The sequence below is a fragment of the Phalacrocorax carbo genome, chromosome 1 (genome assembly GCF_963921805.1).
Source record: "Phalacrocorax carbo chromosome 1, bPhaCar2.1, whole genome shotgun sequence".
Taxonomy (NCBI): Eukaryota; Metazoa; Chordata; class Aves; order Suliformes; family Phalacrocoracidae; genus Phalacrocorax; species Phalacrocorax carbo.
The window spans coordinates 22,985,481-23,002,012 of record NC_087513.1 but is presented as its reverse complement, the minus strand read 5'-3'; the positions used below and the strand labels follow the sequence as shown (position 1 = coordinate 23,002,012).

The following is a 16,532-nucleotide window of genomic DNA, read 5'->3' as shown; positions in this document are numbered from 1 at the left end:
TCTAGAGCAATTTCCTTTATCTCAAAATCTCTTGAGATGCAATATCCATTACAGCCCAAAATGCACTCAGATTTTTACTGAAATATTTACTTGTAAATTTATGTTCTTTGTCACATGTGTTTCCTTTTCATTTCAGATGTTCAGTTTCTTTTTGTTAATCCTTATATTAAGTTATTTTACACAAGGTAGAAGGTAGATTTATGGAACAATAATTGTTGAGATCATTCTTCCTTCTATGAACTCATTTTATATGCTTTTCTGTCTAGCACTGATTGCAAAAGTCATTGCTTCACCTAATAGTTTCATTCCTTCAAACAGATTTACTGATCTTAGATTTAATAGGTTTTAAGGGCTGGGCAGTCAGATCGGAAATAATATGCCAGAAATGTACATTTCTCAAGAAGATGGGTCTCAGCTGATAGCTCTGACATATATCACTATTTAACAAAAATGCGCATACTTCCATTTCACTTGTGTTGAGTGTTGGCCAGGAAATTAGGGCAGACAGAGTTACTTGCCGTTCAGTAACTCTGTCCTCCTGGATGCTTTCTGTTGAGACTTTTTCCAGCATCCTTGAAGGGTCTTCTAATGGCTGTGGCTACACCTCCGCTGCTATCCTCACTTACTGCAAGTGCCTGCCATAATGGCCAAGTGGTGGCTTCTCTGTCACAGCAGGTGCCAACCCAGCATGTTAACTTAAAAAGCCATCCAGTTTAATATAGAGGGCAGTGAAGTGCAGCCAGGCGAGGAGCTGATCCTAGCCCCTGTTCAGTTCGGTTGCACAGATTGCTGACATAACTGCTGAGGCGGCAGTCGCCTCCACTCTAAAGAAGTGGAGAGGACCATGAATGGAACCTGGTGGTGCCCGTAGCTTGCTTTGCTTTCTTAACACAGAGCGGTGTCCAGTCTGCCATTCTGGGCTCCCTGTCTTCACCCTCCCCATGTCGCTAGCCTTGTGGCAGGCAGCAGAGGACCAGATCACATGGTTTTCTTGTTGCTTTTGTTTTTTTTTTTCTTTCCTCCTCTATGATTATGTCTTTAGCTATGATTCAGTATGATGAAGCTCTTTGAACGTACATTATCTATACTCCAAGATGAACTCCTTAGTTATGTGTGTGGCATACTAAATTGCAAAGGAAAAGGAGGCTTCTGGGGACAGTGCTGTCACGTGAGGGCTGCCGTACATGAGAGAAAAATCTGCAGAGAAAGTTCAGATCCCAAAGTATGGAGAGAAGGCAACTTCCACCATGTTTCTTCTCCAAACCTTGTCTTGCACCATGGTAGTGTACAAATTTGGGAAGACAGCTTTTCATGCCAGGCTAGCTCATTTTCTTTAGCGCCGAAGGGTCCTCAGAGCTATCTGGTGCCAACTTTTCTTTTGGGAAGCTATAAAATGTTACAAAGCTAGGGCAAAGCAAGAGCCTGCAGTGACAGTGATTTGTGAGACACCATGTGTATAAAAGGGAGAGGATCAGAGGCTTCCCTTCCCACACATACACGTTTATATGACACAGGGATTTACAGGGTTGGAATAAATAGAATTCCTATCCCAGCTTCATGAATGAGGCTTGTGACAAAGTGGTTTTCCTTTTATTCAAAGTCTCTCATTAACTTACACCTTTTGCATTGAGAAGCGTCAGCTGAAGCCATTGACTGTCTGCCAAAGTACTAGGCTTTGCACAGAACGAAAATGTAAAACTGTGTTCAGAGACGTTGCTCGAAAACCTGGCATTGCTTCCACGCTGCTTTTGATTCTCAGCTTCTAACAGGAAGACACTAGAAGCTGGAGATTGTGACAAATTAAATGCAGCATCTTTTGCCTCTGGAGATAATAAATGCAATTACTAATTTGTATCAAGATGGAGAACGGTTTCAATGATTTCATGCTAGTATTTCTGTACTGAACTATAAGCCAAAACAACGCGGTCTGTTTTTCTGGTTTTTTTCTCTGCGTTGGTTTTCTTTTTCCTTTTTTAATTCTGAATAAAAATAGACAGAAGGTTGCAGATCAGAAAAACTGATTAGCAGATCTGTGTAGGGCAGCCCTTCCTTCACCGCCATGGAGCCGTGTATTCACAGCGGGGGAGGAGACTGGAAGGAAGCTAATTTGCTGCAGGCCACACAAGGGGAAAGGGGCTGTGTTGCCTGTCACCATCTCACTTGCCTCCATCATGTTTACATCATAGTTCATACCACTGTAATTAGTCAGTGCAGTCAATATTTGGCATTAAGCATTATTTTATATTGGCCAAAGAATGCCCAAGGGCGAAGACAAAGAGTTTGGGGGGAAGCACTTGACCCAGTGGGAGCAGTCTTCTCCCTGCTCACAGCTTGATGCATAAAGTGGCTACCGCAGTAAAAAAGGAGGTGTTCTCCCCTACCTTTTATTTTCTTCACCTCCTACTTTTCCATTGGGGAAAATATTATCTCACAGAACTGTTATTTTTTCTTAGCAACTGTACTGCTGGCATGTTTTGTTGCCCCATGTTCTGAATTTCTCTTCCTCTTTCTTCCTGCTATTTTTAGCAATGAAGTAAGATCTTAGTGTTGCAGAAGTTCATCTGGTTGAGCTGTAGTGTCTTAATCCTTACTTTCCTGTGAAATAACTACTATTTCACTAGTAGACAATTCTGTTATTGCTAAACAAACACGGGCCAAATTAAGCAGCACATAAGGGCCAGCAATCTCAGTGGAAACCCCTTTGGTTGTTTCTCTTCTCTCCGGAGTTAAACTGGGCCATATACCATCAGGAGGGCAAAGAGAGGATAAATTCCTTTGACTCAAAGGAGGAAGCAGAAGTGTACTAAGTGACTGACATAAGGCTTGAAAATAGTTTCTGCTCTAACTCCATGATTTGATCTATTAATTTACAGAAGTAAATAATAGGCATTGCAAAAGAAATTCCAGGCTTCAGGCCCAGTGGTGGTTCTTACTGTACTTGCAGAAGATTGCTATGAACGGTATCGGTTGCGAAACCGCAGCTGCTTCAAAATAAAGTGATAGCTTTTATTTCTTTCTTGCTTCATTCACATGAACTTCCAATTCAAATTAATGACTCTCAAAGGATGATGTGATTTAATGTGGGATTTTTTTTTTTTCCTTACCTGGTTAAAAAGAAGTGAAGGCCCCAGAAGACTGCATAGCTAATGCTTTTCATGAGGATATATAAAGTAGATTCAAGCAGAACTGTGGGCTTGGCCAGATTACACATTAATGTTTTTTTTTCCCCTGTGATGTAAAATATTGAACATACACGCAAGCTGGATAATTTAATATAGCTGTTGTGGAACTTGGTTAATAAACTACTATGACCAAAAATTGGAAAGGACAAAATTCATGCAATTAGAAACTGGTATTTTCTCCTGTAACTGGGATTCAGTTACGTTAGATACATATTTTAAAGCATAAAACTTAGCAGTAATGCAAGATAATTTGTGCAATAGGGCTGAATCACAATTTTTATGGGAAAAATAACTTTCACACTTTTAAGATGTCAATAATTTTAAATGCATTGATTCAGTAACTTCCACTGGAAAAGCGCCATTGATTTTAGGGACTATGCTGAGTAGATATAAAGATTCAGAAATTAAAGGAAGAACAAGTAAAACCAGGAGATTTGAAACTAAGTTTGTGACATGATCTTTTTTTCAAAGGATATTAATTGCAAGTTAAAACAATTATATCACCTCTTTTAGAACTGTTTGTAACAAAAGATTGTCAGGCATAGAGTTTGTCTGAACATTCATGTTGATGCTGAAATGCAAGACTCCCTTTATTCCACTGCTTGGTCATTGAACTGAGCTCAGGGACCAGATGCATGACCAAGCCACAGAGAGCATAGCGAGGCACTGTAATCAGATAAGCTAGCACCCAGGGTGCTTGCTCCTGTTTCTGCTGTATGGTAACAGGCTCGATGTGAGTCTCCTTGTTTGGTTTAAGCTTTGAATACTGACAAATTTTAAAAAATCTTATGATGATGAATTTGCTGCAGTCATTATCTCTGTCTGCTGGAGTTCACGTCCTCTCAGCAAAGGGATGCATTTTTCCTCCTTTCAGCTACAAAGTGGTGCTGATCAAATGCTGATAAAGGCAGGTTTGAACTGGGGTACCATACTTTGAACTCAGCAGTTAGGGTAAAAATGTAAATTGTAATGGTGATACCTAGAAAAAAGGTTGAGATCATAAATTCTTAAATTGCCACTGCCAAATTCACCGGGACTGCTACAACAATATCTTGCCTTGTACCTGGAGCAGGCTATGATTGCTCTTTCTGCGGTGGCTGTTGGGTCAGATCTACATGACTTTCTGTAACTTGGTTGTGTCTCTGAGAGCTCACAAAGGAGTAGAGTACTTCAGTGTGTGGACCTCAGAAAATACACATACTGTGCTTACGTGACCAAACAGGAGTTTCCTTATTCTGTGACTCCTCCCTCTCCCTTTGCTCTTGACAAAAGCAAGCTTCTTCAGCTTATGTATTATTGAACATTTAGTACTTGAGTTGTATATGTTGGACAGGAACAGAATAATCTAGATCCTCTTGGCAAGAGGACAGGTATGTTAAGGATAGGGAACAAAGATCTTACATGTACTATGTATGTGATTATTTTTGTGTTGCTATTTTGGGTGTGGGGCATTTTTTGTAATTACTGTGATTACTGTTTCTAGGGCATGCACTCCTGGAAGATGAAAATAAGGTCTGGCATCTAGTCCGGCCAGTAGATGAAATAGATGAAGGTAAATCAAAGCGGGGCAGCGTGAAGGAAAAAGAAAGGACCAAAGCTATTACAGAAATCTACCTGACCAGACTTCTTTCTGTGAAGGTAGGGCCCAGATGTGTGACAGTTACACCTTACTTCTATAGATTTTGAGGTACAACTGAATAAAATGATGCAACTATTAGTCATGCATTTGGCTGCAATTTTGATTATGTGTCATGTACATACAAGCTGGTGTTCAGGGCTTCAAGTAACTAATATGCCCTCAGGAACATTACTGGGAAAGGGATAAAATATAAGTCCCGATCAAAGCTGAGAAGCATGATTATGTGTTCATTAAATAATTTTTCTTGCAAGACAAAGATGGATATTCTCCTCTGTGCCACCTGTTAAGATAATATTTTGTTGGGTTTTCTTTTGATCCAAATGCTTTAAAAAACTGCTACAGAGCCTCATATTTCCCTGTCCTTGTGTGTGACCAATGCCACAGTATAACCTAGAAAAATAAAAATGTTTTCAAATAATAATATTCATTTTAGAGTATTTTTAGTGCTTATACTGCAGCATGGATCACAAGCAAAATAATTTTGCAAAGCATTCCTCCTTGCAGAACGAATTCAGAATAATGTGTTTAATGACCCTAAAGCCAGGCTCCTCATGAAAATGAGGGTGGCCTGGCTCCAGCTAAGGCCACTTGTCCAAGTGCAAAGGTAGATATGAAGGAAAGTCTGTGCATAGATGACAGAGACTCAGGACAAAGAGACAGCAAGATGCAACTGCCACTTTTCTATTCCCAATAGCCAGTTTATAGATTATTACCTGTCTGGAGCTTTACTCATACAGAGCTGGTGAGGTGTTATGGCTGGGACCAAAGCTACCCCTACAGCCCATGGACTGTTGTTGTGTCCTTGCTTACAGCAGAGTGGCTTAGGGCTCCTTGCCTTCTCTGTCCCTGCCCTGTTCTGAGGCTGGCAGCTGGCGTGATGGTGAGAGAGAGGATACAGCCCTTCAGATGTGTCCACAGGACCAGCAGCTAAGCAGGGATAAACTGCACGTGGCCTCGACGGGGTCATCTCTAAAACAAGGGGACAGTCTCTGAGGTCGCAGTCTCTAAGGTCAGGCAGATGCAGGAATCCAGCCAAGCACATAGCCCTCCTGTGTCCCTCCTGGGACACTTCAGTCCTTCGGCTTGGTGGAGCTCATGGAGCTGGGCCAGACTGGGTGTCTGACGACACCTTGCTTGCCCTTAAAAAGTCAAAAGCTCACTGGTACTTCTTCCTCTCAGTCTCTTTCTAAAAACTGCATGGTGCTCTGGAGTCAGAGAAACTGGAACTGGGAAGCTGCAACACCATTAAAAAAGGGCTAACAACTATTTTATGCGCAGACGACCCTGAAATGTAAATATATTGTATACTTAGCAACCAGTTCTCTGTCAAGCAGAAAGCACACTTTTCTGTGCAGACAGCAGAATAGCTGGGGAAGCTGCAACTTTTCAGGCTAGAACATAAAATTGTTCTCTAGAAGGTCTTTCCCGAGTTGGCAGTTTGCAGGGTCACTGCACTAAGAAGTTGCTTGGTTTTGTCACCCGGTACCCTTAGCACTGGATTATGGGCTGTTAGCGTCTGTAGGAATAAAAGATTCTAGGATGGCACCTTGTTCAGCCTGTAACACAAACATAATAGATTTTTAAAAATTTGCTTTTAGGGTACACTTCAGCAGTTTGTAGATAACTTCTTCCATAGCGTGCTCAACTCGAACCATGTGGTGCCACCAGCTGTGAAATATTTCTTCGACTTTCTTGATGAGCAAGCAGAAAAACATGACATCAAGGACGAAGATACCATTCACATCTGGAAAACAAACAGGTACGGTACGAACAGAGCAGTATTTGTATTGCAGAGAAATAAGAGTGTAATGCCCGGGTATGTACTGGCACTCTTTACTACAAATCGAAGTAAAATTCATTTGTAGTTCTCAGAATAATTGTAATTGTGATAATATGTTTATATGATCAAAAGGATCCCCTGTAAGCCTAGAAGCTGCAAAAATGAAACCAGCCTACCTATGGGGTTGTCATTGGCAGATTGACCACTTCAGTTTTTGTCTTTCCTCAGAGAAGAGAAAAGAAAGAGGCAAATGGGATTATATTTACCTGTCAAAGCACAAAATCTAATGAAATACTACTCGGGTAGTTTCTCTAACCACGCAGACATCTCTTGCTATTTTGGAGCACTTATTCTCATATGAGTTTTTCTGTGAGAGATGATGTGAGCGAGGCTTGGTTTTCAGACATGGAAACCAGACAACAGGTAGCTTGTATAAAAGTTGAAATGTAAAATTAAGCTTCACTGTTGTGAGGAGCTCAAAATGCAAAACCCGTACTTAATTTCATGTGATTTGGTTGTTGTAGAACATCTATTGTGTAAAAAGGATTATTTATCATCTTCATTGCTTTTGCAGCCTGCCTCTTAGATTCTGGGTAAACATACTGAAAAATCCCCATTTCATCTTCGATGTTCATGTTCATGAAGTAGTGGATGCTTCCTTGTCAGTCATTGCACAGACTTTCATGGATGCTTGCACAAGAACAGAGCACAAATTAAGCAGAGTAAGTGATTTGCATTCTACATCCTGACTACGCTCATGCCTGACAAGACAAAGGGCATCCTCACAGACAGTACCCATTCTCTGAGGAGATACAGCCTTGATAGTTCGTTTTTAGTTTTATAATGAAGTTAGCATTTCACCACTTAACAGGTTGGTGAATGTGTCGGTGTTACTGTGTAGTCTGCCAACTGATATTTATCAAAAGGAGAAAATAGCAACTGCTTTTATAAAAAGCAAGATTAAGAACTAATTATTTCACACCCACCAATGATTTAGTATCATCTTGCATTGATGCATTTGTAAAACTCAACAGTAATGCAGTGTGTAAATGTCCTCCTTTTAGGACAAATAATCCCACCAATGTTAATAAGCGTCCAAATGTTAAGATCTGTAAAGCTCAAGTGCATGTGAATATAAAGGCTTGACCTTAAGTTCTTCACCTTCTTTTGCTTCTCAGAGATGTTCATAAATCAACCAAGTTTCTCTCTATTATAAATTTTCAGGATTCTCCGAGTAATAAATTACTTTACGCAAAAGAAATCTCTAACTATAAGAAAATGGTGGAAGAGTAAGTATAGACTCTTTTCGTGCTTATTCAGAGTTGTTAGGGCTTTAAGCCTGTGTAAGAGCGAAAGCAAATGCTGAGGTAGTCAGTCAACTGTCAAACGTTAAAAATTTTACATCTGAATGTTAAAACGTTCCCTTGGTGGTGTCCTTGGCAGGGTTGAAATGGAATGCCGTTATGACCCAGTGCCCGTTCGTGTCTGCGCAGACAGATGGATAGATTTATTCAGGAGAAAATATGATGCTGTTTTCTGCAGTGGTTGTTGTTACCCATACGTTCTGTGCTTCCATAACTCAGTAGAGATCAAATCTGGAAAACATTTAGACAAACACATTTTTTCTATTCCATCTCTGACTTTATTCATTTACTAATTGGCAATTCTGTGAATACCATGGAAGATCTGCCACAGGACAAAACTCTTGCTAGCTCATGACTTCAGAAGTTTGTAGAAATAAAATCAACATTCAGGTGCAATTACAAATAGATTTATTTCCTGTGGTATGGCCCTGTACAATCAGGTGCAATTTGTCTCTGTTTTGAAGGTACTAACGACTGTTGGAAGGCAGGGTTGCTACAGGAATCACCGGTCTGTTGTGGCAGAGCATCTCCTGCATTATTAGGAAGCATGTTTAAAACAATGCAACATTGAAAGACAGATCTACCAGAAAACCACAGCGTATTCCACCTAACTGAAAGTCTGTTTTCATCTGTTGCAGTTACTACAAAGGTATTCGTCAGATGGTGCCCGTTAGTGACCAAGACATGAATACCCATCTAGCAGAGATTTCTAGGGTAAGAATAAATTCCATTTTCTTGTCCTGAAATTGGAGCCAAGTACAGCACTGGTTTTCTTTGCCTTCTCTTTCTAACTCAACAAGTGGGGTTTTTATATGTGCAAACTTCAAATGAATTATTTAATAAATCTCTGAAATTCTCCTGTTTAGTGTTGTCGTGCCTTTTAGCCCTTTGAAATTTTGATTATTGAATGGAACAAAGAATGGTTATCATCACTAATCTGAGTGATGCAGGTGCCAGGGCAAAGTGTTTGGATTTTTTTACATGCATTGGGGAAAAATTATAGCACTTGAATTGTGTTTTCTCTCCACAGCAGATAGAGGATTTTTAGCATTGATCATACTGATAACGAGTAACGACCTAATTCAGAGTGCTACCACAGCAAAACTTAGATTCCAGAAATGAAAGAGGAGGCACGTACATTAAGTATAGCCTATTTTAGAGCTGTCTGTACAAGGGCACTACTTCTGCTTCATGCTGCATGTGAGAAGCTCACCATGTGCTCACTCAGTGGAACTTTTTTTTTTGCATTATAGGTTATCGGGTGTTACCTCTCATGGAAAAGAGCAGAGTGGGGTGGTTGCTAGCTGGGGACTCTCTCTGGAGACTGGTGGAGCAAAGACCTACTTCAGTCTTGAAAGAGTCTGTCCGCTCTGCAGGTCAGCTTAGCTAGAGCAGGCGCGTGCCTTCAAAGCACTCGATTTAACTTGGAGAACCAAGAGAGGCCCTCATCAGCCTTAAAAGACATTGCTTAGCGTGAGCAAAGAGACAGTGTACTTACTGGCGGGTTTGCTCATTTGCTTAATTTAGCTGAAGAGTTCTAGCATAAGGACGGTGTTTGGGGAATTTTTTGTGGTTTGTTTATTTCAGTTCCCTTAGGACCTAACGTTTTGCAGATCAACATCCTCATGAGAGCATTTCTATTTTCAGTCATTCACTACAAAACTCATCTGCAGTGACAATTCATTTTCCAGTTCACTTTATTTATTATACAAATTAAAATGTATATAAAATTAAAACATTTGGTGATTAAAAGTAAATTCAGTAGAATGTTTTAACATCAGCAGAATATGTTCATCCGTTCTATTTACGTTATAAATTATGATAAAAATTAACATGGAAGGAGCGATCAAACATTGCAAATTTTGACCAGCTCTAAAAGTGACTTTTATAGACCAAGGAAAGATGGATGTTTCTCTGCTCTTTTATGCCTTGGGTAATCATTTATGCCAGTAGTGATATTTTGCAATTCTTCATTTTCTTAACTAACTTAAAAGACTGAAGGCATAGCTAGAGACATGAATCCTATAAATTTGAATGAAAAACATCTGTTTAGACAGGTAGAGCTCATTCACCTAATAAGTTAAATGTCGGGGGGAGGGAGGAAGGGTAATGGAAAGGTTATTTCCTGCTTCATTTGAAGTCCTTTTTCTCTCTCTCTCTCTCTCCTCCCTTTCCATCTTCATGATTCAGATGGCTTTTTCCAAACGTACACGTGCTCGTGATCTTGATGAGTTACACCTTTGCTGTAGTGAGGTGTGAATAATTTCAGAGAGTTAGAAAGAGCTGGAGAAAGGATTTCAAACAGACAGCACTGACAGAGTCAAAGCTTAATATCTCAACAATACATAGACTGTACTGAGTTAATGTTTTAGTTATACATACCCATGTTGTTAACAGATGTTTGAGCTGTAGTCTGTGGTTTGATGTTCAGAGTTCAAAATATTTTCCACCTCCAGCGTTAGAGTTGTGGGCAGGCTGGAAAAGCACCAGCGGGAAAGTATTGATCTAAAAATCACCAGACAAAAGTTTTCTCGCCCCTTTTTTCTGCCCCAACTGTCATTTAACAAAAGTTACAGGATGCAGAGCTTGCATTTGGAAATCTTGTAGATTGTATCCAACAGTTGTGCATGTGCATAACTTTTAGCTGTCTGCGATCATATTTTGACACGTTTTCTGCCCACTTGTCTTGTTTAACAGGCACATACTGATTCCTTAAATACGCTTGTGGCTCTACACCAACTCTACCAGTATACTAACAAATACTATGATGAGGTAAGTTGCGGCTTTTGTTTTCATTTTTTTTTATATCAATGGTAAAAAGTTATGAAGGTTAACATCAGTCTAAAGGAACAATTTCTGGAACTCCCTGGATAATCAGGTAAAAGCAAAGCTGAACAGAAAGCTCTAACTTTGCAGTTATACACCTTGCTTAGCAATTACAGTGGTCAAGGGTGTGTCCTTATAAACGAACAATTTCATTATGGGCTATCTGGGCTTGGTAGTGGTAGTTCATCAAGATCTGAAAGAGAAACAGATTTTAAAATAATTTCTCTTCAGTTCTACCATCCCAATTCCTAAGAATTAGGACATAAGAATGCCACTGAGCAAAAAGGCGTCGTCAGAGCTATATCAGGTTTCAAGACAGTGGTTTTTTATTAGGAGCAATCCATTAAACTTGTTTTGCTTGTAGAAATGGGGCCGTGCCTTTTTTGTTAGTTAAGATGCACTTAAAACTTCCATGCATGCTACCGTCCCTGTTTTGCTGTGCCAAATGTAGTGCCTGCCCAAGGTAAACCAAAGTGGGGTAACTTGAATATAGCCTGATTCAAAAGGAGGCTCACGGATTCAGTCCAAAACGTTTCTTAGGTTTTTCATGCCCTGTGGAAAGGGGGACAAAGAACATCCCAGTGAAGCTGGGCTGTGGCTATGGCTCTCCAAACTTAATCTGAAAACAAAAAAGAGAGAAGGAAACTTTTATTCAAAGGTTTCCATGGAAATGAATGCCTCCAGAAAACTCTCAGAATTAAATCAAAGCAAGTAAGAACAGATGCTGAATCAAAAAGGAGTCCTGCACATGTGAGCTCTCTTCGGTTTGTCTTGCACCTCAGCACAGCTCGTGTTTTCAGTTACATTTAGCACTAAAGGCAGCGAGTCGCATCCTCAGCTTAACTGCAGCTGCTTTATACAGGAGCAGCCAGCCTCTGCAGCTTTTAAACAGATGTAAGCAGGGAAATTCAAATCACCCTGAGAAGCTTGCAATGAGTAGGGGTCAGTAGGGGAAGCAGCCAGAGGAATGCAGGCCAACCCGATGGCGCTGGTTTCCTCGCCCCTCATCCCCAGTGCTAACCAAGCTGGCTTTCAACACCTTCCCAAACGGATCCATGGCGTGACCTCTTACAGAAACACTCGGGGACCCTGGATGACAGATGAACCGTAAAGCCCTGATTCTTCCACACCCGTGTCCCTGCTTCCACTCGCAGTTTCACGTTCGGTGGCAGGCACAGGTGGAGTCACCAGCCTGGGGGACTTCATCAGCGGCAGGCCAGCAAACCCCAGTGCATAGCTGGAGCTCTTCTTTCGCGTACATCGTTGTGTAACAACAAGGTGCATCTGAAGAAAAGGCTGCTAATTCAGAGTTATGGAGTTAATCTGTCAAGAACCATTCAGTAAAATTAATCGAGCTTATTTATTTTCCATGAAAATGTTTTAATTTGCATAAATTGGAACATTTTGCAGCTGCCCTTGTCTTTATTACTGATGCAGTGGTTCCCAGCATGCGCTGTACCTTCTGCAGCTCTGCAGGGCTTGACAATGACTAAGTGGGTACATTCTAATTGTCCACATTTATATGAAGGATATATTCACCAGCAGAGATAATCATGAATTATTTAGTCTAGATTTGAGGAGTTACAGCTAGATGTAATTGTTTAAATTAAGGGAACAATATCAAATTAAATTAGGCCCAATTGAAATACTGTAATAAGTGTTTATTAACTCTGTCTTGTAAAAATGTTTTCACGCTTTAAAAACAAATTCATTAAAGTAATTATTTCTAAACAAATCTGCTCCAGTGTTTGAAACTCAGGTGCTATACCAGCCCTTCAAAGTGAAATTATTGGCTAGATTGATACTGGCTGCATTACTCTCCCTTGCCAATGATCTGCAAGAAGCAATAGGAACCACAGGTAGTGGCAGGCAAACTCTATTTCTCCAGTTCTTGTACTTGCAAGTTTATACTGTATTTAAACAGAGCTGAAGGTTTCTGCTTGATTACAGTGTCTGACTCTTATTAATAAAGCTAGTTCTAGAAAAGGAACGGTTTTGCCATGTAACACAGTCTCCTAATGGAGAAATCTAACAGTTGGTGGAAAAGTTTCCCTAAAGGATGGTGGAAATGAAAACCTTTCGTAACCTTTGAAATTTGATCTTGAGAAGCCCTAAAAAACTCTATTTGAAGCAAAGCCTTCTCATAACAGTTGACCTTTTCTAGCTCTTGTTTTCAAATCCCTTGTGTCTTAGAGTCATAGCTTCCTCTATATATATATTCTGTACAGCAGAGGCTGCGTGCGGGATGCTGGGGGGCTGCTCTGACGAGCTCTTTGCTTCCTGAGCTGCGTGGTGCTGGGCCAGTGCCTCAGCATTTCTTGGCCAGACTGTTTTCTTCATCATATTGCCTATAGACTCAAGAGACCTCGTGTTGCCCTACCTAATGCCTGTGCATGGACCACCCAGGAACTTCTCAAAACCAAAGTTCACAGGGATGGGGCACAATTACTGCTGGTAAATGACCCTTAAGCCTTGTAGGGTGCGCTGCAAGTAAAAGCACTCTTTCTTAAACAGCTATAAAGTTGTTTTTCCCCCTGCCTGCTCCATCTTGGAATGTAGTATTTCACAAGATAAAGTACTACCTGCTAATTTGCTTGGATCCCAGCATAATGGGGAACATTACAGCAACTCAGATAAAGTAGTGGAGACAATCATTTTTATTGCCTTTGTGTAAAAACAGAACATGGGGCCTACTAGACGGACTTTATCTTTGGTACAGAGTGAATGCAAAAGACTCATTACAACCAAAGTGGTATCAAACATTTGGTCTGGGAATTATGTCGTATATTTTAAGCTAAATGATTCTAAACATTCTGTGTTTATTTCTTCCAGATTATAAATGCACTTGAAGAGGATCCAGCTGCACAAAAAATGCAGCTTGCCTTCCGTTTACAGCAAATAGCAGCTGCATTAGAGAATAAAGTGACTGACCTTTGACTCAAAAGCCGCAATAAAGAAATCTGATCTGAAGATGTTCAAATTCATTCTTCCTGTTAAGGAAATAGTGTTCTATTTTTTAATGTATAATTACAACTTTAAATGAAAGATTTCATGTTTTTTTGATAGCAGAGGTGTAATGTAAAAAATTTTTACTGTAAATTATGCTTCTAATTAAAAGCTGTGTTGTGTGTAAATGAATCTTCTGTGGGAAAGAGAGTCCTTTGGTTGGGGGCAGGGTGGGGGGTGGAAGAAAGAAAACCTATAGTTCGTTTAATTTAGTAGAATCTGAGACATCAGCATTTAGGATTCATTATGCAAGTAAATTCAATACTATAGCATCCTTTCTACATTAAGCAATATTTGTACTAGGAAAACAATAACATACTCAGAGACACATGCAATATCCCCTTTTATTTTGAGAACTGGAAATTGACTTCCACATAGCTCTAAAACTTAGTCTCTGCTCATAATGAACATTGTGAATGTGTCCGATTTCTCTGCAAGACCTGAGAATGGGATTTGCTACCACACACGGTTCTTAATTTAATTATTTATGTCCATGGTGATGCGCAGTATTGCACCCACCACAGTTGGCTGCAATGGAAATAAGAGTAATGTCAGTGTAGGAGGGTTCTACTGATAAAGTCTCATTTGGTTCAGAAATCACTGCAAAGAAGGAATTAGTCCTTAAAACTTTACAACTCTTTGTTATTATTGTGAGTTTTATGATATATGCTAATGTGCCTTACTTGTACTAATTCTGTGAATCTGATGAATGGTTTTGTAAAAAGAAGCAGATCAGAAAAAGAAATATTTATGTGCTATTGAATTACTTTTGTGTGAAAAACATGACCAGCAGAATGCTTGTAATTAGCTGCTTGCCGAGAGTGTGCTGTTTAACATGGCTTGATTATGTATAATATCTTATTTTAGAATGGTTCTGATGATTTTTTATTTGAATGTTGGAACTGTCCTAGAAATACCATCACTTGGTTTTATTGTATTTGTGATGTAAAATACTAGTATGATATTGGAAAAAATCATATACCCGTCTGTTGAAAACCACTCAGTCAGTTTTGAGCCTTGGAATGCTGCATTTGATTGAATACACACCATAACCCACAGCAAAGACAACTGAAATAACTTGTCGGAAAGTGTGTGTTTACAATATAGGTAAGCTCCGTACAAATCAGAAAGTTAGGTACGTCTTCTTAAATTGCTGTATTGCACATCAGAGAACTTTATTCCTCTTTGTCTCGCAAGTTTTTGGCAGTAACGTAGCATTTTAATGAAGCGCTGCCATCTGTACTCCTTCGTTCATTGTCCTGCCAAGCGCCCGGACTCTGCTGATTCTCAGCAAGCTAACGCAGTGTCAGCTGCCCGCTCTCCCTCCCTGGTAGGTTGTCATACAGTGACTTCTACTGTTTGTTGATATTTCCCTCCCCTTTTTTGAAAATTTCCTGGTATTTGTCAGTGGGCCTTTCCTTCAGTTCCCGAAAATCAAAAGCCTCGACAGAACTGGTTTTCTGCCCAGTAGGCTGGGAGGGGTTTTTTTGGTTTGTTTTGTATTCGACTTCTTGCTTTTGTGTATAATCATTCCTGAACCTGCCTGGGCTGTAAGTTATTTTACACTGTTTAGGACTGAGGTACATGACTTCTACATAAAGGTGCTTTGCCAGCTACTCCTTCATCAAGAAAGGCATCCTAATTTCATGGCTAATCTGTTTCTTTGTCATTATTTGTAAATCCTGTTAACTGTAAATCAAATACAATGTTGTTTTTTTCCACCAAGTGTCACGGGATCTTTACTGAAATTGGGAGGGGTGGGTGTCGAAAGGGGTTTGTAATGCTTCCTCCAGGGGTGATAGAGCAGCAGCGTCCGTCAGTCTGTGGTTGGTAATGGAGGAGCACAGCACATCCTGCAGATGGTATGCCTGACATCATGCCCTTTTTACGGGCATTTGCTCTGAAAAATGAGAGTACTCCTGAGAAGAGAGGATGTAATGCAGCATCCCATAGCGAGGTCTGATGAAAATCCGTCTTGGGACCTGAAAGCCAATTAAAATAGAGGCTCAGCAGCACCTCTCCAGAGAGATCAGAAAGCCCTGCTTGAGCAAGTGGGGCTTTCAGAGGGAACATTACATGTCCCCCACCATCAGCAACTTGATGCAGAGCAGCGGCAGGCATGTGCGACTTTATGATTCACTCATTGGTCACTCTTTGGTGCCCTTTTTTTACATCCTGGGAAATCTGTGGGCTTTTGGCACTGCAGTGCCGTCTGCCAGGGACCACGGAGGCAGATAACTGTGAGCAGCTGCAGCTACAAAGGAGACTTAATGCCAGTTCTTCGATTTCTTCAAGTCTCCTCTCCTGAAAGCACAGAGTTGGAATTTGAACTGAAGAACTGAGCTGGTTTCTTTTATTCTTCCCCCTTTTGGCTAAGCTCCTCCAATGCTTGTTTTTCCACTCTGGTGCTCTGTTTTGTCCAGGCCTAGTTTTTGGCTTCAGTTTTCCCGACGTTTTAGCAATTGGATTCTTAAAGGCTTCGTGCTCCTCCTTTGGTTTCTGCTGCTCCTGCCATCTGGTTCATCTGCAAGATAAAAGAAAAAAGCTTGCTGGGGGTGTCCCTCTTTTTCATCCCCTCTGTAGCCCCTCTGAGGGGCAATTCTTTGAGCACAAGAACCTCCTCTCTGCATAATAGGAGCTGCTCTACTCCATAGCAGCAGCTGTGAACAAAACTCCCTTGCTTGGACATCTCCCAGCCGTAGTTCAGAGGGGGGTGCAGGCTGTCAACCACCACC

At 40.6% G+C, this 16,532-nt stretch overlaps 1 protein-coding gene across 7 annotated transcripts in view; it reads left to right on the top strand.

Moving 5' to 3' along the window:
- The window catches only part of PLXNB2 (plexin B2), a 258,485-nt gene extending 242,967 nt beyond the window's left edge, over positions 1-15,518 (top strand). For all 7 annotated transcript variants that reach the window (XM_064446059.1, XM_064446082.1, XM_064446068.1 and 4 more), the window contains 7 exons: positions 4,666-4,820; positions 6,420-6,580; positions 7,176-7,323; positions 7,826-7,890; positions 8,604-8,679; positions 10,663-10,737; positions 13,624-15,518. In XM_064446059.1, coding sequence (XP_064302129.1) covers positions 4,666-4,820; positions 6,420-6,580; positions 7,176-7,323; positions 7,826-7,890; positions 8,604-8,679; positions 10,663-10,737; positions 13,624-13,728 — 785 coding nt within the window. In that variant the 3' untranslated portion in view covers positions 13,729-15,518. The remainder of the gene's footprint in view (positions 1-4,665; positions 4,821-6,419; positions 6,581-7,175; positions 7,324-7,825; positions 7,891-8,603; positions 8,680-10,662; positions 10,738-13,623) is intronic.
- Positions 15,519-16,532: the final 1,014 nt, after the last annotated feature.